A 16,171-nucleotide genomic window follows, 5' to 3' on the forward strand; every position below is an offset into this window, starting at 1 on the left:
AGTTGAAATGTTTGCTTCAAAAAAAAAAAATCAAACAACATTTTTAAATTATGAATCCTAATCTCATATTTACGTCTTTGAAAATCAGGATGAGGCATTACAAATTTCCACACTAAAGATTCACATGGACCAGAGAGTGTGATGGAATAAATATGTGCCCCACCAGGGGGCGCTGATAAGCTACGGTTCAAGCTCTACCGCTATCGCGCTCACTCAGCAGGCACAACTACAGTCTTTAAACTACCCATAGGTAGTAAAATATATTAATGCAAATTAATATGTCAAAATTAACCTGGGAGGGTTGAGATTAAAAGCAGCCGCGTGTTTAACCCCTTAGTTCCCATTGGATGTACGAATTGATGCTGAGATTAGAAAGTCGGTGAAAAATTAAACAGAAAAAGAAGCCTCATGTTTTTAGAGAAGTATCTCCAAAAAATAATGGACATTCAGCAGTCAATTGAGGAGAGCCAGTTTTCCTGCTCTGTCCTTTAACTAGTTGACTCATAGTTCTCCTGGTCCCTCCCATTCTTGGAGCCCCTCGGTTTTACTGGTCGGAGATGGGAGCATATAACAGCAGCAGCAGCAGCAGCACCATCACGTCGGAAGACACGGGATGAATCTAAGGAAGGGGACATGCAAACCAACAATACCAAGCAGGTGCGCTATGGAGGATTTGGGGAAAGGAAATCCTGTTTTTTAGTGACGCTGTACCCAACCGCTTGAATCAGTAATTAAACCTCTGCTGTTGTGGCCTCTCGCTTTTGTTTCCTTTTTTTTTTTTTGCGCTTTTTTCCCCAATCCATTCTCCCCCCCCTGCACTGCTGGCACAAAGACGCTTATTCTAAGGATCTGCACCTGGGATTACAGTCAGTCCACAAGAGTGAACAGATCAGTTGCATCTAAAACGATGGAATGAGAAGCCGTGACAGTGAGTAACAGGAGCAGGATTAAATCACTTTCTTCTTTTTGTGCCCCTGTAAATTCCCCTCTGATACCCCCATCCGTCACCCAGCGAAGACATACCGTCATTGTCTCGAAACGACTTCGATTCACTCTATTTTAAAACTCTACTTTTGCCGGAATAATGCACAAGAAACTCTATTATCTCTATAGATTTTTATTCCCTTTTGATCCACTGCGCATTCCCGGTTTTATCCTGAATGAGCAGCCGGTTTCTCTTGTTCAGGATGCGACTGCGCAACCTTCGGCAAGTACCAGCAATTAGGCTGTGTGTTGTGCACGAGTTTCCTAAAAGCTTACAAGAAACAGTTCCCCCCATCTTTTTTTAATTGGACGTCGCCATTGTTGTCTGTAAAAAGAAAAAAAAAAAAAAAAAGCAACTGTGGCGTACTGGACTCAGAGGGGTCAAACGGTGCGCCCTTGGCATCACACCAACCCCCTCCTTGTGTCTGAACTAGGGTCCGTCACAGAAAATAAATCAAGCACAATATGGTGGAGCCCGTTGGATTCATAGAGGCTTGGAAGGCACAATTCCCTGATTCGGAGCCCCCAAAGATGGAGCTGCGGTCCATTGGAGGTATTGAGCAGGAGCTGGAGAAGTGCAAAGCGTCCATCAGACGCCTCGAACAGGAGGTGAACAAGGAGCGCTTCCGCATGATCTACCTGCAAACCCTCCTGGCAAAAGAGAGGAAGAGCTATGACAAACAGCGGTGGGGTTTCAGGAAGACACCATTGAATGAGGGGGTAGACCCTGCAGCCACCCAGGGTTCAGAGTCACCGTCTCAGCAGCCCCACATGCAGGAGACTGGTGGAGTTGGAGGTGCTGGAGGATACGCTGTGGTGGATAGGAGTCGTTTTCAGCCACTTGGGGATGGTACTGGCAGGTCCAAACCGAGGCCGCCACCAGCCAGGAAGTCAGCTTCCCATGGAGACGGCTTGGAGTCAGCGTTTGACTCACCCCAACAAGCAGAGTCTACGTCCTGCGACAACCTCGATGGCCTCTCGCCATCTAAGCAGAGGGGTGGCATCACCCTGTCCCCCCGCAGGCCCACACTTCCACCCCCAGATAAGGATCTGCCTTCTGACCCCAAAGATAAGCTTGGGATGGGACTTGGTGTAGCAGCTCTCAGGTCCAATTTTGAGAGGATCAAACGGGCCAACTCTCACTCTGCTGGAGATGTAGGTAAGGGTCAGGAAAAGCAGCTCCCACCACCACCACCATTCTACACTAACATGGAATTCCATCATGAGAGGGGTTTGGTCAGGGTCAACGACCGGGATGTGTCGGATAAAATCAGCTCCCTGGGTTCTCAGGCCATGCAGATGGAGCGAAAGAGGTCTCTTCATTCCCTTCCAGGCAATCTGGCAACAGTGGCAGGTGAACTTCGTGCCAGGCCGGTGTATAGAGGACGGTCTACTGAGAGCACCTGTGGCTATGACGCAGAATACGAAGACGGAGAACCCAACCAGCGACATTCAGGGAGGGCCAACGGGGGTAAACCTCCACCACCTCCTTGGCAACCATCTGAGTTCCAAGCCTACTCCAGCGTCTATGTTGGTGGAGTAATGATGGGTGAAGGTGGCAGTGGGGATGGACGTGGAGGTGGCATTGGAATCACAATGAGAGACCACAGCGGAGGTGATGATCACCTCTTGACCTGGCCACGCCGCTCCTACTCCCCAGGTAGCTTTGAGGATGCTGGAGGGGGTGGTGGCTACACACCGGACTGTAGCTCCAACGAGAACCTGACATCCAGTGAGGAGGACTTCTCCTCTGGCCAGTCTAGTCACGTCTCTCCGAGTCCCACCACAGCCTTCCGTCGTCCCTTCAGAGAGAAGAGCAGGTCACCTTCCCAAAACTCCCAGAACTCCCAACACTCCTATGACAGCAGCAGCCCTCCTACGCCGCAGTCTCAGAAGCGTCACCACAGGCAGCAGGGAGGCCATGTGGTCATGTCTGAGGCAACTATTGTGAGTGTTCGCAAGACAGGTCAAATCTGGCCCCCTCCTGTCCACCATGACCTCCTGCCCCATGGTAGAACATCCCATGACAACAGTTTTCATGGAGACCACTTAGGTAAGTAAAAATGACTATCTCCAATCTTTTTTTAAAAAAGATTTTTTTGGCTCTATGGCCTTTATTTGATAGTTAATTGACAGGAGAGTGGGTAATGAGAGAAGGGAAAGGCATGTAGCAAAGATTGCCAGCCACGTTGAGGAATAAGGCCTCCATATGTGGGTTGTGCTAAACCCATGCGCCACCGCAGCACACTCCCTTACTATCTCTAATCTTTGTTATGCTGAAGTTAGTCATGCTTAATTAATCTTGGCACTGATATTGCTTTGTATAATATATCTTTCCTCTTAAAACCACATGTTGGATAAATGCATCATTGATTGATAATGTTAGTTGGACTGGTGTGTGCAGTCATATATGCCAAAATGTGCGTCCTTTGGATGGCCTTGCGTGGGAGCCAGATGAAAGATCCACCTCTGCTCATTCTTGGAATGTCAGTCGGGTGGGTGAACAATGAATGTGGCCAGTCAGGATAAAAACTAAAAGTCTAGCCTTTCTCAGGCAACTCCTTTGGCTCTTGTATGTAATTTGAATAGCAGGTGTCTTCCTGCCTGCCTGGCTTTTTCTCTTTCTTTCTCATTCTCCCAAAAAAAGAGATGCAAGGTGACTTTTTCCTGAACTACAAACATGTCTTCACTGATATTTACAGTTACTACCATTGTTTAAATATGCCTTTTTGTTTCACAGCCTGACCTTATATTAGGCTGATATTTCCTTTTTTAGATCAGTTAGGATTACCTACATTTGTTCTATTTGTTAAATGGCAGAAAATTAGAAATCTTATATTTATTTTTTATTTTTTTTACAGATGATTAATACTTTCTCCAAACTCTGAAACATACATGAAAGTTTATTATGCCTTTGACTTTGTACTCTTTTGATTGCAAACTGTCCTATGGATTTACTTTAAGCCACCCTAATCACAATGCTTCCTCATGTGACATAATGAAAAAGTAAAAAAATATCAGTTTCTTTATCAGGAGCAGAACTGTCTGGTTTATCTTTGAATACAAATAGAAAGAATTGTAGTTATCCTGACTAATATAAACAGGAAAAGGCTAATGTGATCTAAATTCAGACAGGAATAGCACTAAAGGGTTTTGTCAATATACCGTATGTAAACATCTGGTTTTAGTGCCTTTATGCTTCCACATAGTAATATGCCTGCACACAGTTGCTAACCTTGAGATTTTGGAATTACACAGCTAAAAGGATGTGGTGCTTAGAAATAAAGTCATGGACTATCTGGGTAACTGGGCTTCCAGAACTTGGTTTGCTGTAATTTGTTCAGAAAGTTTCCATTATACAAGCTATGCCAGGTCGTAAGAGCTGAAAGCAAACACTCCTCTGTTGGCTCAAATATTTGGTATAATTTTAAAACTTGGAATGTTGTTTACTAAGGTGCGGTTACTAGAAGCCATGCACATTTTGGTGAGTTGCTTGTCAGTGGGATTCGGCTGTGGAAGTGAATAGTATTTTGAGTCGCTGATGTATTATAGGAGGCTTGGACTGGCGCCCTGTTTGACCAGACAGGCATCACATGCCTGCAACCAGGGTGAGCTGCAAAAGAAGGAAAGCATTGAAAGTAAAGATTGTCTTAAGCTGCTGCTTCACCAAGTCATTGCATTCATCACAAATGACTTTTAAGCTGCTGCAACACAGGATTCAGTTCCCAACATGTTACTGTCACTCTTAATAGCATTAGCATCTGCAGTCCTCTTTGCTCACAGGTCTCACTGCATCTATAATTCATTTATCTGAAAAGAATTGGGAACCCTGGTGGAATTAGCTAAATGCCTTTCCAAACAGGATGCGATTATCAAGGCAACACTGTTGCATTGAAAGCAAAAAACATCTTGCATCATGTCAATTAAAAGGCAAATCCCATCAATATTTTAGCACAATAGCAAAAGACATTACACGCCACAAACACAATTAGGGTTGTTAAAGGTAGCTGCAAAAGCCCAGAAAGTCTGTCTCCAGCAAATGGCTGGCTAATTCTCCAGCTGCTGTGTTTAGGATTATCACAGCACTATCTGCCCTCTTTGTTTTAACATATTCCACAATGATGAGCCCAGTGGGACGTTTGACAAGCTGTAAGGCAAGGATGGAGATGGATTTTGGGCAGGAGAGGAGGAGGAGGTGGGGATGTGTTGCAGACAGTGAGTCATTTGTGAGATTATCATAAATTTGAGCTCAAGATGTAAAAATATTTAATGCCCTGCAGACTGATCATGTTTTCTACACGAATTAAGCAGAAGTGAGTAGCAGGCTGGATGACCACAATAAGAGCTGAACAATTTGATGTGTATTTTTATGTTTGCAGATAATGTTGATAATACAGAAAGAAGGGTGAAGAGAGTGTATGTTTTGTGGGCAGGGGATGATGCTAATAAATAGTGGGACAGTGCTGTGAGGAAGACTGAGGGAGGCAGAGTGCGAGGCAAAGCTGTCGTTTCTCGCTTCAGCGGTCCGGGATGTGGGGTGCTGCAGAGAGGCGCAGATGGGAAGAACCCTCCCGTTGTGTAATAAACACACAAACTCAGGCTGAGGCATACACAAAGTTACACATTCTTGATATTTCATACGTCTCAAGACTACTTTGGCTTTAGAGGACAGCATACACAGAGGATACTATCATTCTCTGATCATCCCTGCTATGAGGGTGATGCTTCATTGCAAATGGAATGTGTTTTTAAAGATGAAGCAATTATAAGTAGACTTGTCAGATTTGTTGTTTCATAAATTGAAATTATAAAAGAAAAATGTATAAATGATCAGGGAGAGAGAAGTCAAAATGATATGAAAAAGAAATTATTGCTAAAATTTGAGACAATCGTGTCTTTTTTGTCAACGTTTCTCTTTGACAAACATTAGTGTGCGCCTAGTGAACTTGCATGAAACAAATATGGTAGTTTTCACAATCTGCCCTGCCTTTGAGATGTCTTTTTTTCAGTTTATTCTCATATTTGGACTTAAATCAAAAAGCAGAATATAAATTTTCTCACCATTTTGACTTTAATCTTAAAATATAATTTCTAAAATGGCTAGTCAGCAGTCTACAGGATATTTTATTCATTTTTTTAGAGATATGCCCATTGGTGGAAAACCTAAAGAAATTTAGAATAACCAATGCTAAGTTCAGTAATAGTTTTAAAGTTAACTTCTTAATTAAGCAGAATACCCTGTGTTTAGTTGTCTTCTACTTTATAAAGTCATGTTGATCCATGCAAAGTGATGTTTGCTAATTAATTAATGGTGTCATCTGACTGTTGTCTGCTGATTCACAAAATGACTATGGCTGCCAAGCAATAGGCGTAGCTGTTTTTATGAGGCTGCTTTTTGTTACCAGACAGATGTCCAAACACCCACTCACCTTTTTTTCTCAAGCAATAAAATGTAAGAGTTTTTCATCTTCCCTTTATCTTTCATAACATCACCTTCTTAAAATAATAGCCTAAGTAATATTTTATTATTATTTTTACCTGAATCAACTTAAAAAGGAGAGATTTGTGGTGGTAGATGCAGTTTTGAAGTATGAGCTAAAGACAATGGCATCTATTGCAGACTAAATCTGATTTCACTATCCGTGTCATCCTGCATTTTATAAATGCATTCCTAATTTGATTTTAAAGATAGTATCCTGTGAGTTACACTGAGGCTTTCTTTTGTTTTTCTTAGATGAATGAGCTCTGTGCATTTGAACTTTTCTGTCCTAAAAATGTGATTCAACATTTCCATCTGTGTTAGAGCACAGGGAGGAGGCAGAAGAAGGAAAGGAAAGCTTTACAGTCAGTCTGGTGTGGCACAATGACCCCTTTTCACACGGCCGGGGGAGTGACTACGCCTCTTAAAATGACTTGTTCACTGTTTGCAGTTGAGTGAACTTGGCAGTAAGAGAAGACACACAGTAGCTACAGGCTCAAAATTAGGCTCAAAGAAGGAAGATGGGAAGAGAAGGAGATTAGATGGAGTTAGAGGGGGGGCAGCATGCTGGACTTTCTTTGCCAGTGGTGTTGAGGTCAGCTCACCAGGGCTGATGCAACCTGCTCAGGCAACTGAAAACTGTCCCTTTGACTTTATGTCAGGAGGCTAATAAACGAACATTTGAATGGTTCAAAAGTTATTTGTTCGTATGGAAATCCATTTTATTTAAAATTGGAGCATATTCTTTGAGTTGGACTGTACACTTAAGGTCCCAACTCTTTCTTGAAAAGTCTTTAAACGTTATGGATTTTGATGTAGACAGTTTTCAAGTCTGGATTTTTATGGAAAAATAAAAACAAATCTAGAAATTGTTTGCAGTTCCCAACTTTTTTTCTATTTCATTATGTAAAAGGTATCCAGATTATTATTATTTCTTTAAAAAATTCAGCACCTTTTTACAATTATCTATGCAAATTATCATTTGTTTTGATTTTGGCTAATTGCATCTTGATATCTACATAAGTTATTGACCCTCCCAGCTACAGAACCTATTGATTATGAACACATTCAATAAAAACATGTTTTTAAATTGTCATCTCATATTAGCGATTTGTCTAGCCAATTTTGACTATGATTATGTAAACAGTATTCCTTGTGTGTATTCTGTAGAGAATATACACCCTTACCTTAACTTACTGTACATTTCCAAACCAATGACAAATATTGAAAACTCACAGGATAAAGCAGAGACAATGCCACATGTTTTCTGCAATATTTGCTCAATTTCATGAATATTCACGTAACAGTGATAGGTATAGTTTTCTTACATGAAGGTTCTTGCATTTCTGATTGTATTTATTTAAACCGTTCTGTGGTCCTAATAAGGACCAACACAAAATATAAAAAATAAAACAATTGGAAGATTTTGCTTTGTTTTTCTGTTTGTTTTCATAATGTAGCATGAAGTCTGTCAGTCGGCACTGGTTCCATGTTTTAGCAGCAGAAGCTCAGCCTGGCACCGTGGTTGGTGTGGAGTTGGCAGTGGAGCAGCTCTCCAGTGAGAGTCAAACTTCTTGGCTTGGTTTTTGGGTCTGGAGCTCTTTACCACTGATGCTTCTTAAATTAAATGTCTTATACAAAGCCTATGTGTCTTTGAAAAATTTTGAGACATCTCTTCTCCTTTTTTTATTAAGAAGAAGCTGATGTGTTGATAGGACACTCCCAACAAATGCACACAAAAACACAGTCTTGAAAGAGTAATCAGTCCTCTTTTCTAGTGTTAATTTCTTCTTTTTTTATGTCAGCTTGTTTATTTCCTTTGCCAAGCAGCCAGCCAGAATCTTTCCTCTGTAACCAATGAGGCTTGTAAAGAGGGGGGAAAAAACTTGGAAAACCCTAAACATAAATTCTGGTGACTATTTTCATTTTTTTTTGTAATGACCATTTCTTTTGAATACTAGCCATCTTGGCTCTTTAGTGTGGCTTGTGTTATTTCATTCACAGTCATCTTGATTGACTGCAACACAGGGAAATTATGCTGCTCTTGCTGTGCAATGCAGGGTTTCAGTCTCGGTAGTGAAGAAGCTTGCTGGTGTGTGTTCTCTGATTTTAAACCGATTTTAAAGTTGATGAGGGATGTTGACTCCAAACACTTGTTTCAGTGACAAGTTTACTATGAGGGTTGACACGGGAAACAAGCACTTTTTGGTTTGCGGTTGAGACCAATTCTGTTTCTAACATATTTACTTGCCAGTCTTATTTTTATCACCACATTAAGGCTTTGCAACTTTTTTTCACTTCTGCAAGATTTTTATCTTGTCTAAGGAGATTCAAATATGAGTTTAAGCTTGTTTCCACTGTACTTTTAAAGGTACAGTGTTCTATATGGCTAGTTAGACAGATGAAAAGTATATTTTGAAACTAATAGCCTTAAACAGCTATTTCACATAGTCTTTTCTGTTTTAGCTCATGAAATCAAGCAGATGCATAAGATTGTACATTCTTTTGTCTTTAGAAGTGTGGCCGCAGCACTGGAATGCATAAAATCTAACATAATGCATTTTATGGCATGTTGCTAATAATAGATTATGATCATTGAGCACCAGAGAAGACTATCATTCTGGTTTTCCAACTTAAAAGTGACACAAAGAGTGACATCTTTCCCAGATCTGGGTTCTGTCTTTGGATACATACGAAGTGCTGAATTAGTACAGAGCAAAAGGAGGACTTTGTTGGATTCTCAATGACACCATCTTATCAGCCTGACATCTATATAATCATGGAGTACTTTTAGCTGTCTTTATAACAGCATCAGTCACTTTTAGTGTTAAAAAGTGACAGAGTGAGGACTCAAGTCATGGCATTTAGAATGAAGTCAGACTCAAGCCACAAATTTAATGACTTTCGACTTGATGAAATCATAAAAGAACCAGGAGCAGTCAGTGCATCAGAGCTGGCAGATAGAATTATGACTCATAATACTGTAAAATATGTTTGTAGTGTTTCAGTTGGAAATATGTTTTTGGTTGAAATGTTTTTTTTTTTTTATATTACATTGGTTTTCTCATCATTTTCAAAATTTACATTGGTGTTTTGTTTGGAAACTACAAAATAAGCACTGATTTGTAGACAATATTAAAGTTCTCTTCTGGCAAATAAAAACAGTTTTCAACATAATTTGAAATATTAAAATTATCTTTTGACCTTTGCAGGGCGTACCCCCCCTCTCGCCCGAAATGTTTGCTTGAGATAGGCACCAGCACCTCACTAGGGACAATGATGTACAGAAAAAGGATGGATGGAAAATGCTTATTTCTCAGATTAAATTACATATTTGTTGAAATGACTTGTTTAAGATTTTAAATTAAAAGTTTAAGACTTGGGCTTGACTCGAGGCTTGCATGCCTTGACTTTGAACTTGGGAGTTTCATGCCTTTATTTGGGACTTTTCTAGAGACTTTGGTGGAACCAGAAAATCAAAATCAAACTAAATAGCAATAGAGTATAGTTACTTTATTTATTCAAATTATTTCTGTGTCTAGCTAGTAAGAGTATCCAAGAGAACAACAAACACTCTCATGAATGCTATGGGTCAGTAATGAATCTTCAGTTAAGATGTTTTTATTTTAAACATTGTCTGACCCTGGTGACAAAGTCCTTAGTCTGTCATGTTCACTTTAAAAATGCTCTTTTCTGGATTATTAGGCAAAAGCAACTGATTAATAATCAGATTATGTTAATTTCCCTATGCCACGTAACAGCTCAGACTAGACCTCTTGCACCATTAATGCATTATGTCCCGTCTATGGTATTACAGTTCAGATTATCAACACTTTTAAACCAGCGCTAGGAAGTGGAAATGTTTGCTCCCCAATAACCCTTTATCATGGTCACTCCTTTGCTATGCTATTGAACTGAAGCAAAGATAATCTTTATTCAAGAGCAGGCTGTAATCGTCAGGAGTTGTTTACACGACCGATCCATACCAAACCTAATCAATGCCAACTGTCAACAGCAGGTGTCCTTCCTGTAATGCCGTCCTGTCTATTCCCATGTTCGTGCTCAGCTGATTCTATTAGGATTCCAGTCTTTGTTTACTCTGTTCCTTAAACTATTTATAGCATGTCTTCTTTTTGTTAGTCATGGACTCCTGTCACATATGCTTTCAATCTACAGTTCGTGCACCAACAGACTGTCGATTCATAAAAACTGTCTAATTGACTAAGGGTTTAATGGAGTTTCCCACAGTTTACTGCTGGGATTAAGCAAGGTTTGAAGGCCACAGTGTTGGTGTAGAAATCCCCATTTCCTTGAACTTTTGGTAACTTTGTTTGCTCCTCTAATGAGGAGAAAAATGTTCCTTTACCTTTTGTTTTCACTAGTAGATTGTTGTGAACTGAATAATTTCTTAAAGGTTTTAAAATGACTAGAAGTTTACATTTACCTATGATTGTCCAGATGGTTTTTATGCATCCAAAGGAGAAGTCCATCTCCGTTTCTTTGCTTTTTAGCACTTCAGAGTCCACAAATGTTTACCAGCTGGGCTCCATGTGATTCCACTCTCAGTATTTCAAAGCTTTGTAAAAAATGGAAATTGTTAGGGGTTCATAAGATTCCTCTCTTTTGGAAAGATGTGATTTCTTAGAGTACAAGATGCTAATGGATAGAAGTTGCAAACACAAAGACGGATTCACATATAGGAAATCTTCTAATCTGATGTACAAAACACAGAACCAATTCTGCAGTAAGCACACAGTTATTAAATGCCTTCAGACATTATTAGAAAAGAAAAATAAAACATTTTGCCAGATTTAAATGTAGTTTGATTTCCGTTCTGTTCTCTTAGAGTTTTAACTCCCTTTTGTTGTGTGTTATTTGTTAAGCTGCCGAGAGAAATGGATAACTCCAGCCTCGGAGGAGGAGATCAGATTTCATGTTGCAATCTCCCCCCTCCTCACTCCTCTTTCTTCATCCCAAATGCCCTTCGGTAGCATCTCGCCTTCTGTGGAATCTCTTTTATGTCACTTAATATCGTTTTTGTGTTCCCCTGACCATTTCTCCTGCCCTGCCTACCACCCTAACGCTGTGCTGTTCAGCCTGGAGCATGCTAAACACAATAAAGTCAAATTTTTTTTTAAGTTTCAGAATTTCCTTCTTTTTTTTTTTTTTTTTTTTTTACACCAAGACAACGTCAAGAACCAGCTGTTCCTGAAGCTCTTTCGCTTTGTCAGCTTATGTTTCTTCCATTATTATTTTTAAATTTTTATTTTACTTGAGCATGAGCTAGGTATCTTTATCAAGGTGTCATAAGGTTTTAACAAGTCATAGATTCACTTTCCTACCACTACCACAGTTTGTCTTTTTAATGTGATGTCACAAATACAGCTGAATTGACCAAAATTTCCTTTGATCGATCTAAAGTATCAAGTCACACAGCATTGTCCCTGCCCCACATATTGCTACACACAGCAAACTAGCTGAAATTAGGTTTAATATGATAGCATATCAAATAGTATCTGAAAGCCATTCTTTGCAATATTGTACAAATTGATGTTGGAATTTTATTTCTCAGCTGGAAAAGTCTTTATAGGTGTCTAACATTGTGTGTGGGTGAAAATAACCCTAAAATGTCCAGTTTGTAAGCTGAATTCACATGTGGGATTCCACTTTCTTTCCACTTTCCTTTATGAATGCATCATCTGCACATATTTGGTGCTTGTATGCAGAAGAGCAGTGGTCCTCAATTGTAACCTTGAGGTGCACCATTTTACATTTTTAAAATATGGGTCTTTTTCTGTAAAGCAATTTTCAACATCACTCCTGTGTTTGTATGTATATAAATGTTACATATCCAGTGTCTTTGCTCAACATTAGTTTATGAAAAAAAGTTCAAGCTTTCATGTTTAAAATAGACCGAATTAGCCAAAAAGGACAAGTTCACACTAACTCCCTGCACCACTTTTCCACTCCCATATTGTTCCCAGTCATGAATTATTGAGACTGGAGCCCACTTGTTGCAAAACTGTCATGACACACGGTGTCCCATTACACACTACACTTTCAGTACCTCCACTGCTATGTCTTCTTGTATGCAGTAATCTAAAAATCCCACAAACATCCATGTTTCTATACTTACACACGCAGTCTAATCTAATATTGACTTGTAATGAAAAGGTAGAAAAGCTGACTTCCTGCTGTACAGCTCTGCTACGCAGCATGATTACACAGTACGACTCCAAATACACTGCCTGTGCAAATAAAAGTTTCCACCTGGATTTAAATAAGCAAATAGAAAAAAAGCTCCCTTTGGAAAAGACTATGGTGACAGATATGTGTGTTTTAGCAGGCCCTAACTGAATCTGTAAGTTATTTTTTTCATTTCTATACCAAGTACATCATCTTGTGGTTCCTGGAACCGTTTCAGGAACCTCAAACAGTTTCATTAAGCATATACAATTTCGGAGGTAGGAGCTTTGAAGCCTGTGGATACAGTGCTGGGTTGCCTCACAAAAGTATTCACACCCCTACATTTTTCATAAACATTACCTCAAAAATTTTAAGACATTTAGCAGTACAACAGATCAAGAATAAAAGTACAGTGAACGTAATGAAGATGCATGATTATTAAACTTTATTTTAATATGTAGCACATATGTATTCAACCCCCTTTGATCTAATACCCCAGAATAGAATCTGCATTGAAATACCCACCTCCTAGAAAGCTGTGAGCTGATAACCAGTTCAACCAGAACAGTTGAACTGGTTAACGCAAAGATCCATTTGCGTTGACCTCTTAATGCAAATGGACTTTCCTACATACAAGTAAAGCCCCTGCTTGCAGCTAGCAAGGCCAGCTAGCAAAGTCTGAAGCATGTTTTAGCCAGATTCTTCTAACTTTATATCCTATTTTCAATGTTGGTTTGCCTTGTTAAAAAATACTTTTATAAATGTTCTTTAACACATAATTTTTTATCTTAAACAATACCGTTTCAGGCAAGAAACAGTATCATTTACCTAGGCAAGTGAAATTGTGGCAGTTCACTCAGTTATTTTGGTCTTTTTTTACATTTCATAGTGGAAGTAACATAATCTAGAGAGGTATTGATGCAACTGGTGCAAATAAGTTTCGTCCACAGCGAGTGGGGAGTCAATTTCCAGGTGGACTCTACTTTAGTAACGTGCCGTGGATGAGGAGTCAAACTGACATGCTATTGTCTCCGTCCCCTCCTCAGAAGGGATAAACTTCAAAATGGTGAGACTGATTCATTAAAATTAAAGAGAATTTCTAAATCACTTTAGAAATTCTCTAAAGAGATTTAGAGAATTTCTAAATCTCTTTGTTTTGCCTTTCTTCTTGCCTTTCTTCTTTCTCCACACATTTAGCCAGAGGACAAAATGTGTGGAGACATTCCTGTGATGCTCTGAATTTTCTTTGCTCCATCTGCTCTAGACACAGTCCTTTAATGTTGGACTCTTGAGATGCTCACAAAAGAGAGAAACTGCTCTGCGCAACTGATATTGCAAATTTACATTTAAGTCATATCTCTGACACTAAGAAGGTAAAACTGCATGTTGCTGGGGTAACATGAATGTGGCTCTTGTCCTCTCATTGTGGGGGTACAAATGTGTCGAATTTGGCGTGTGGATGTGGTTCATAAAACTAAACTCTCACAATTAAGTTTATAGGGTAGACCTAAATTCTATTATCTCAGAGACCCCTCTTTGACTACACAACTTCTGTAATTTTTAAATTTTTTTAGATTCAAGCCGGTGCCAGAAACATTCCTCTGAGATTTTGGATCCTAATAGGACATTTGCATCACATATTTTCTGCAGGTTTGATTCTTGCACATCAGAAATGTGCAATCATTGTTAAGTTTACAGTCATTTTTCATTCTAAAGTTTCAATCTCAGATACATGTATGATGACAAATATCACACTGTTGATTTTAAACACGCAGCAAGACATAATGGACATCACAGCTTAGTGTTTTGCAGAAAAGACATCAAATGACACATCTGAGTATGTGTGGTACTATCTCTTTATTGTTATAGTATTAACTGTAAAGGATTTGATTAGACTTCCAAGGCAGCAATGGCTTCATGGACATAATGCAACACTGCCAGGCAGAGATTTGTGTTGCCTTCAGAGTCATGATGGTATGTCAGCTTTACAATACATCTGCTTGAGCAGTGTTGAAGTGTTGCTCCTGTAGATGTGTGTGTTTACTGAAGAAAACATGCTTTATGAGTCTCCTGTGCACGTGGGTGTCTTTGAAAAAGCGCTATTCTCCCCGCTGTGAACGCACGGCTGAATTCATAAATGTCACTCCTTGTCTTTTTCAATCTGGGAAAGCTTCAGAGTGGCAGTGTTACCTTGGTTACTTAGTGTAAAATACAAAAACAATATTCTCAAGCTGATGTTGTTTAGATTAAAGCCGCGGTGGATCAGCAGTTTGTACTTCTTATTTTTACTTTTCCCTGAATGCATCAGATTTAAATTCGACTTTAGGCAATTTTATTAAATTTTCTTCTAGAAATGTTGCTGTTAACTCTGAGTCGTCGGGTTTGTTGTCATGCTGTCATTTCCTTGACAGACAGGACTGAGATGTTAGTGGAAGGCTCACTTCTTTACAGGAAAGAACAAAACATACTGTATATGCTGGAAAAAGCTGTCCATGAAAGAAGGAAGTGTTTTTTTTTCTTGATTCAAGAATAAAATTACAGTGTTTCCATAAATACTGCATGAAAATCACATCCCCTTTTTTGTTGACTTGAGTGTCACTAAGTCTCCACCACTGGTGAGTGTTTGCCTCAAGACTAAAGAAGTGATTTGTAGGAAAATCTTGACATGACTTTAAAATCCACCATGAAGCTTAGTGTGCTGTATATTTTAGGAATAATTGCAGTGCACAAAGGGTGATTAATGCTGTGCAGTTCTGTGAATAGAAAACAATGGGCATTCTTTGTGTTTTTCACCGTCCGCCTTGATGCTTCTCTGAGTTTATTCTTTGTGCATCAGTTAGTAGAAATGTTTTTAGTTACGGTGATTATGCAACCGTAACATCTGACAGTTCAGCCTTTCATATTGTATGCGCTGTGGTCAGAAACAAGTTGAATTTCTCTGCTTTAAAGATGGAGAATTTCTAAATCTCTTTGTTTTGCCTTTCTTCTTTCAGAGACTGATTTCGTAGAAACCTCACCGGTAGCTGAGAATTGTGTTGATAAACATTTGGAAATGTAGTGTTAGGTTCTCACAGATGATTAAACAAAAATGTATTTCCTCTATCTGAAACACGTACAGCTTTTAATTGCACTGATATCACATGTTAAAGAAATGTGATATCAAGACCAAACATGGACATGGGTCTCCTGTTGAGTCAGCAGATTGCACTTGTTTTAGGAATGACTGATATGAGATAATAACATCTGAATTTGTTTGGGTTTTTACATTAATATTGGACATTTGTCATGACATTCCGAATCTTTTGTCAATCACCATATTAATATGCAGTAGTTCACTAACAAAAAGGAACAAGTAATCAGTATTTTGGAATAAATGCCTCTGTTTAACCAGCTATCAAACTGCACAGGGAGAACGATCCTTTAAAGCAGACCCTTTCACAAAATTATTATTGACTGCTAGTGTTCAGTAAATCTTATATTTAGCTGTAGAAGCTAATTTGATGAGATATGAGTTTGTTTTTG

The 16,171-nt window shown here is 39.3% G+C and overlaps 1 protein-coding gene across 1 annotated transcript in view; it reads left to right on the forward strand.

Annotated features, from left to right (window-relative positions):
• Positions 1–1,350: 1,350 nt before the first annotated feature.
• The window catches only part of LOC129356353 (breakpoint cluster region protein-like), a gene marked incomplete at its 3' end in the record, with an annotated part of 48,247 nt that continues 33,426 nt past the window's right edge, over positions 1,351–16,171 (forward strand). The window contains 1 exon segment of the mRNA XM_055025946.1: positions 1,351–3,037. Within this exon segment, the coding sequence (XP_054881921.1) occupies positions 1,450–3,037 (1,588 nt within the window).

This window comes from Poeciliopsis prolifica, unplaced genomic scaffold (assembly GCF_027474105.1).
Source record: "Poeciliopsis prolifica strain line A6 unplaced genomic scaffold, Auburn_PproV2 SCAFFOLD167, whole genome shotgun sequence".
Classification (NCBI taxonomy): domain Eukaryota; kingdom Metazoa; phylum Chordata; class Actinopteri; order Cyprinodontiformes; family Poeciliidae; genus Poeciliopsis; species Poeciliopsis prolifica.